The following is a 7212-nucleotide window of genomic DNA, read 5'->3' on the forward strand; positions in this document are numbered from 1 at the left end:
TTTCGTTCATAAGCTCATTACTTTTTGCATTGAGAAAGGCTTTCCCTGAAACGCAGAAACATGTGTCTGCTGTAATCGGCAATTTGTGCTTTTTTGACGTTGTTTTTCTTACTTTAAATATCTTTATTTTTTTATTGTTAAAATGCTGTATTCATTCATTAAAACCTATATTCTTGATTAGAGAAAAGCTCCCTATGAATGGATGTCAAATGGTTTCATCTGTTTTGCATAAATATGTCAATTAGTTATATAAAAGTAACTACATTACTTCTATTTTTTCACTATTACTTGTTATTATTGCAACAATTATTATACAGTTTGGAAACTTAGTTCAAAATAATTTCAATTACTTTTTAGTTCTATCATAAATACACATGTTTTTGAGGGAAATTTTAATAGTTTCTTAAAATTCTTATGCTAAGTGGTTTCTGGAAGTAAAGTATTTTTGTTTTTAAATTTTCTCTGATCTTTCCATGTAGAAAAATTTAATATACTGTTTTGTAGGGTTTTTTCCAAAAAAATTGACTTGATATGTTTTTTTTAATCATTTTATTAAAAAAGTAGCATCTTTTAAAAATATATCTTTAGTTCAACAACTTTACACAACTTAAAACATTTAAAATACTGCATTTTATACAAACATACAATGGATTTCAAGTAGAGCAAAGAAAAAAAACCATTATTATTGGTAACGTAAATCAGGGAAATTTGATGAACTTAATCAGGGAAATCAGGGAAAAGGCAGGGAACTTTTTTTCACAATTCCTGTCGCCACCCTGTTTTACTGTGTAATTTCTTTATTTTTTATCATTGATTTTTTTTTTCTTTCTTTCTTTCTTTTTTTTTTTTTTTTGATATTCATCTAAATGTTTAAGACTTAAGATTCAAATTTAACACTTGTTCCAGAATCTTACCATTATAAAACTAGACATTCCACAGTTGTGTTTGTGGCAAAGAATGAAAGGGACTAATGGAATCTCAGACCATTGAAGAACCAAAGGAAGAATTGAATGCACTGACTCATCTACTCCCTTGGTGGTGTCTGATGGAGTCGCACTGAAGCATAGCAACCGGTTCGTTTCCCGTGTCTATGCTGAAAACAGCTCAGATACACGTGCTTTGTCTGAGCTGTTCAAATTCCTCTACCTGGTAACAGTGGCGCGATGTGAAGATTTCATTATTTTTTAAACAGATTTTATTAAAAATAAAGGGAACAAAGAAATTCTTTCTGTATCCAAAGAAAACTAACCTTGGGGTTTCGGACCACAAGAAACCATGCTGAAAGAAAAAGTTTTTTAAAACCTAATTGCATTATTTTTACAGTAAAAACAAAATATTTCGAAATGGCATCCCTCCTTCTAACGTTCTCCTCCAACTGCAGCATTGTACATGTATACTTTAATTGGTTCATGTTTTGTCTGCAATTTTTTGCTATGCGCTATCTAGTGCGTGGATCATGTTAGTTTTCATATTTCAAAATTAAAAAAGCCGTACTATAGAAGTAGGGGAAAGTAGGGTATATAGATGGGGAACCATGTCTGTCTGCACCCCCCCTCCCCCCAAATAACTTTTGAGTAAATTAATCTGATTCGAACAATTTTTTTTTTTTTTTTTGTTCGAAAGATCTTGTCGAGGACACCTAATTCCCATATTTCACTTTTTTATTTGAACAATTTTTCGTTCAATTTTAAAGTTCAAATCCCCTAACATTAGCGCCTACGGGGAAACTGAAAGTCAATGTAGATTCCCCGCACTAGAAGGTGGATTTACTTCAAACGAATTTTGTTGAAAATAGCTCTTGACGACAAGTTCCCGACACCAACTTCGAGAATTTTGGGGCACCTGACTCCGACTCCTGTGCCTGACAATTATTCCGACTCCGACTCCCCAACTTCGACTCTGACTTCGTAGCTTTGGCAAAAATTTACACACGGAATAAAAATGACTGACTCCGATTCTTGGATATTTGACTCTGACTCCTTTATATCAAAATAAATCCGACTTCGACTCCGAACATTGGCAGAGTTGCGGACTCTAAGGGAAATGACCGATTTCAACTCCGAGTCTTTGAATTAAAGATCTTCGGCTCCCGAATCTGACTCTTATCCCAAAATGAGATTGACTCCGACTCCGCAGCCATGGTTTTAACTGAAATAATAATTATTAATATGACATGTTTTTATTTTCACTCTAAAGTTTTAATTTATGTATTAAATTTTCGGCAGATAAACTTGCAGTCATTTCTTTTCTACATAAAGATATGTGCAGAGGATTTTTTTTTTTTTTTTTTGACAATGAAAATTAATTTTTTAAGTTCTCATTTTATTGATTTTATTAATTTTTCTATAAAAGTACAATTCTCAAAAAAGGATAAAATTCTACTAATTTTTATATATTTATTCTTTCTTAAATAAGTATTTTTTATTCACAATAAGCTTCAAAGCGTTCAACACAATAAGTTGCTTCAAAACGTTGAGCTCAAAATTTACTCAACTTCGTAGAAAACAGATTATTATTTCTGCATGCTATACCAAAGCTCGACTGATGCTCAAAAACTTGCTCGAATGTGTGTTAGAGAGCAGCATCACTTTGTTATGACTGTTGGCTCTCCAGTTATAATTCGTTTTGAAAAAAAGGGCACTTCGTAAACTTGCCCCGGTCTACTCTACTGTATGTAGATTATAGCTGAAACGTAATAGCTTTCTCATTGATCTGATTGCCTTTATCAATTCTGTATTATAGACAATGTGCTCCCTCTTTTCCCCTTTATGTTTCATTTTCAGTGAAACTTTGGATAGTTCAACAGCTCATCAGGCAATATTCTGCTTTTCTTGTTATTATCCTTTTTTTTTTTTTTTTTTTGTGTGTGTGTGTGTGTGATTTCAGTTAATTTTTGAATTATCTTCTTCAGTTTCCTTTCTACAGCAAGCAGGGGTTGGAGTTGCCCTAATTTTCTTAAAATTGCTAATTTCTTTCAAGATTGTCTTACGATTTTGAACTTATTAATAAATGTCCTAAAATTTCCATTATTTTTACAAACAGAAAAAATTCCAGTGAAATGAAATCAAAATGTTTCTAGTGTGTGCTCTTATGCGTAGTAGACTCTCATGTTGGTCAAAATCTGTGTGTTCACACATGAAGTCACATTAGCACATTTGTCACTACTATCTGCGCTTATACATTAGAATTCATATTTCATTATAATCAATAACATTTTATCAGGGGTTTCTTTTCAAAAATACAATCCACAGATGAATTGCTCTTTGTGGATTTGAAATTTTTGGAAACAATAATGTTATACTAAATATCATTGATTTACTGTACTTTTTATTCTACTTCTCTTGATTTATTGATATTGAATTTTTTTTCAATGTTACTTTAGCTGAAATGTTTATAAAAATCTTCCTTCTTTTTTTTGTCTTCTGCAGGGTGGGACCACATCCAGACCATTGATTCCTTGTTGCGTAAAGGTGGCTACAAGGGTACTATAGATTCTGATGTTCGCAAATCCATCCGGTTGACTCGCTACCAAAGTGAAAAACTGACTGTCTCCTATCCAGAGTACAGGGAATACTGGAGAAATACAGTCACCCGTGGACACTGCTAACATAGGGAGACCTTAGCTAAATTTTCACCTCTACTCATACTGAAACTGGCACAAGAAAGTACACGTCGTTTTTACAAGTGTTCAATTTCTCCTGCCATACATATCCATACCATAAGGCTTTTATATGAGAAACAAATTGAAGTGATAGGTCATTCTTATGAAATAATAAAGAGACATATTATTGTTCCATGTGCTCTAATTTTAGATAGTTGTTTAAGAGAAATTTTTGATATGATAAGAAAATGTTACTGTGAAATTTGTTTGTAAATCTGAAAAGTTTCCAGTTAAATGTGCTGCTTGAAACTGCAAGTATTTAAACTCAGTCAATGTACTATTTAGAAATAATAACTATTTTGATATTTTAAAAATAGTTGTTAACTCTTTTCCATATGAGAAATTTTATTGGTGTTCTTGTTTAAAACATGTGCATCATATATTCTAATGTATATTATTTTCCCCTTATAGTGTGAATTTTTCCGTTTTATCCAACATGACTGTTGATTATTTGAATGTAAGAATGTTATATTTCACATCATTATTTACATTATTGTAAAAGTGCATTTTCCTTTTATGGTTTTAATTTTTCACAAAGCATTTTTTAATAAAATAAAAGTTGTTTTACAACTGTCTTAAAAATTAATATTAATTATGAAAAAGGAAAATTTTGTAATATTCCAATTTTAAAGTCCTCAAACAAAAAAGTTGTTCCATTTTCATCCTTTTTAAAAATCACAATATGTCCTAATATCTTAGTTTAAGATTTTATTTTTAGAAAATACTTGAGCAGTTATTAAGTTCAAAATATAAATAAATGCACTCCCAGACTCACACACATTGCTTTAGTTGTGTGGAAATGGCATTCCCACTATTAGGATTTGTTGTAGTAATAAATTTAAGATCATTTAACACATCAATAATTATTGCAGCTACACTATGTAATGCACATTTAAAAGTAAAACCCCATATTTATTCAAAAAACCTTTTTCATGTTTATGCTACCTTAACAACAGCATAATGTAACCCACCTATCAGCAGCTAAATCATGATGCTATAGCAGTTAGTTCCAGCCAACTAGAAAGCCACTGAATTTGAAAAGCATGCAAATTAAATAGGTTTTTATCTTAAATAGAAAATATGCAATTGAAGTGCCAAGAGCACATTTTGATTAATGATGCATTCCAACCAAGGGAGGATCCAGCTTCTTTTTTTTGGGGGGGGGGGGGGCGAGGGGGTTACAAGCAGTAGGAGGTGTTAAAATGCAATACTCAAAACTAGGGAGTCTGGACAAAATACAGATACCCAAAATAGTTTTTGGTTATATTTATTAGCTTAAAAGATGTCATGACCCCCCACTAAATCTTCAATTAATTCCAGCAAAAACAAAATTCCCCTACAAAAGAAACTTGTTTCAAATGTGAAATTTTTGACTGTTAACTTTTTTCAATTCCTATGTTAAAACCTTTATTAATATCTTTCTTTTCAAAACTAATAATCATTATAATCTAAAACATACTAATCCTACGCCTGGAAAGTTGCCATGCCTGCCCTTTCCTTATTAGTTACGAAATTAAATGAGTTAAAAAATTGTATCATTCAACGGGTGTGCTGCATAATTTTTCTTACATTTCAGTAAATCCTAGCCAGAAAATGTTCTTGTAGTTTGACCGTATGAAAATCATTTATATTGCTTAGTTTTTCCGAAAATATTGTTCAGTTGGTTATATGTAGAATATATTTTTTTATTTGGAATTTTATTTTTAAATAAGAGCACCAAGTATATGGATCAAAAAAAAATTTTAGTTCTTAAATTAGTTTTGACGTTAAAAATTAAAGAGACAGTGATCATTAAATAATAAAAGCTTTTGAAACTTGCTATAATCTTTGAAGAAAATGGCTATTTAATCACAATTTTGTAGTTGAAGTGTTGAAAATAAGGTTAATTACCATCCCACAAAGTTGATAAATGCTGCTATAAAAACAAGGTACAAACTAGCTCTTAACTTCTCTAAGGGTATTGAAAAAAAAAACCTATAAGTTAGCTTAGTTTTATTTTCCACTTGTGGTACCCCCATGGCTTTTCCCGTAGTTGAAAATTAAAAGGCCATTTGGTTCGCCTGTATATTTACAAATAATGGATGACGAATTTCTCGCCAATTGGCTATGTTCATTCGCTCTCCCATTCCAAGTCATGATGATTTCGTAATTTACTCGTCCATCTTATGATAATTTTGCTCCGGAAAATGTTCTTAAAATTGAAATAGAGAGAGAATAAAATTGAATTTTCGAAAAATCGCTTTGAGGTGCACACCCCCATGCTACAAACTTTGCCAAATTTCATGAAAATCGGCCGAACGATCTAGGGGCTATGCGTGTCCCAGACAGAGAGACTTTCCGCTTTTTTTTAGTAAAGATTATACATTGGTAGAAATATAATTCCACATTGGCCACAATTCCACTTTTTATGGTTAATTTATTTTACAATTTAGAAACCAAAACTGGAAATTATAAAAAAAAAAGCAGAAGTTTCAAAATCTCTATTTGTTTTATTTGTATATCTGTTTACAAAACATAATTTAGCAAAAAGCAGTAACTTTTGGTTTTATTTAAACAAGCCATACTTGTTTAGTGAAATTATTACCAAGTGTTTTTTGTGACATCTCAAAATATTTAGGGGAAAATAATGTCAGTTATTCATGTCCAAGTGTTTCTTCGGGGAAAGTTATTGTATACAGTGCTGGTAAAAAAAAAAATTACCTCACAATTATTTCACAACAATGGGATTATGTGAGAAGTTTTGATGGCAGGATAAAGGTTTTTAAATTGTTACTTACCAGCTTTGCCCTATGGCGCGGAGCAGAATCATCCTGGAAAATGACGTTTGGAACTGAAGCAAAGTGATCCCGGATAGCAGGAAGAAATTTCTTCTCTAAAATGCCAATATACACCTGAGCGTTTACTGTTCCTTGCACGAAGTGAAGCATACCAATTCCTTGATAAGAAATACATCCCTAAATCATCTGGGATACGGGATGCTTGACTGTGTGTTGAATGCAGTCAGGATGATATTCCTCTCCTTTGCGGCACGAGTGATGCAATTTTTTTTACCTCCACTGCATATCATTCATCAAAATCTTAAAAAACTTTAGTTAAGTTGTTGGATTTACCACTGATCTGTTCTCAAAACCAGAATTAACAAAATTTTGTACTTTTTTGTAATTAATTTTTTTGCTGCCGCTAAAAGTCCTATAGCTTTGTTTTTTGTTCTTTTTTGTCCCCCCCCCAAACATACACACCCTTATAAGCCGTCTCTGTAATTCTATTGCTGCTGGTATTTTTAAAGAATTAATATTGGGTCATAGGAATTGTAATTCTTAACTAACACAAAAATAATTTTTCTAATTATATTTCCATCCTTCCATTTGTTGCATAAATTCCAGAAACACTAAAACCGTGACATTGTATAATGAAGTCATAGTTAATTCATTGCATTTCGGGGACAAGATCTCATGTACATATTAGTGCTCAATTTTGATATTTGAACAAGTAATTATTTTAACACATCTGTTATTTATTCAAGATATCTCGAACATTGTCTTAAGAAATTG

At 31.6% G+C, this 7212-nt stretch overlaps 1 protein-coding gene across 1 annotated transcript in view; it reads left to right on the forward strand.

The window, feature by feature from the left end:
* The window catches only part of LOC129227537 (nuclear protein AMMECR1-like), a 54491-nt gene extending 50345 nt beyond the window's left edge, over nt 1-4146 (forward strand). Inside the window, exon 5 of the mRNA XM_054862111.1 lies at nt 3429-4146. Within this exon, the coding sequence (XP_054718086.1) occupies nt 3429-3607 (179 nt within the window). The 3' untranslated portion in view covers nt 3608-4146. The remainder of the gene's footprint in view (nt 1-3428) is intronic.
* Nucleotides 4147-7212: the final 3066 nt, after the last annotated feature.

The sequence above is a fragment of the Uloborus diversus genome, chromosome 8, assembly GCF_026930045.1.
Source record: "Uloborus diversus isolate 005 chromosome 8, Udiv.v.3.1, whole genome shotgun sequence".
NCBI classification, from domain to species: Eukaryota; Metazoa; Arthropoda; class Arachnida; order Araneae; family Uloboridae; genus Uloborus; species Uloborus diversus.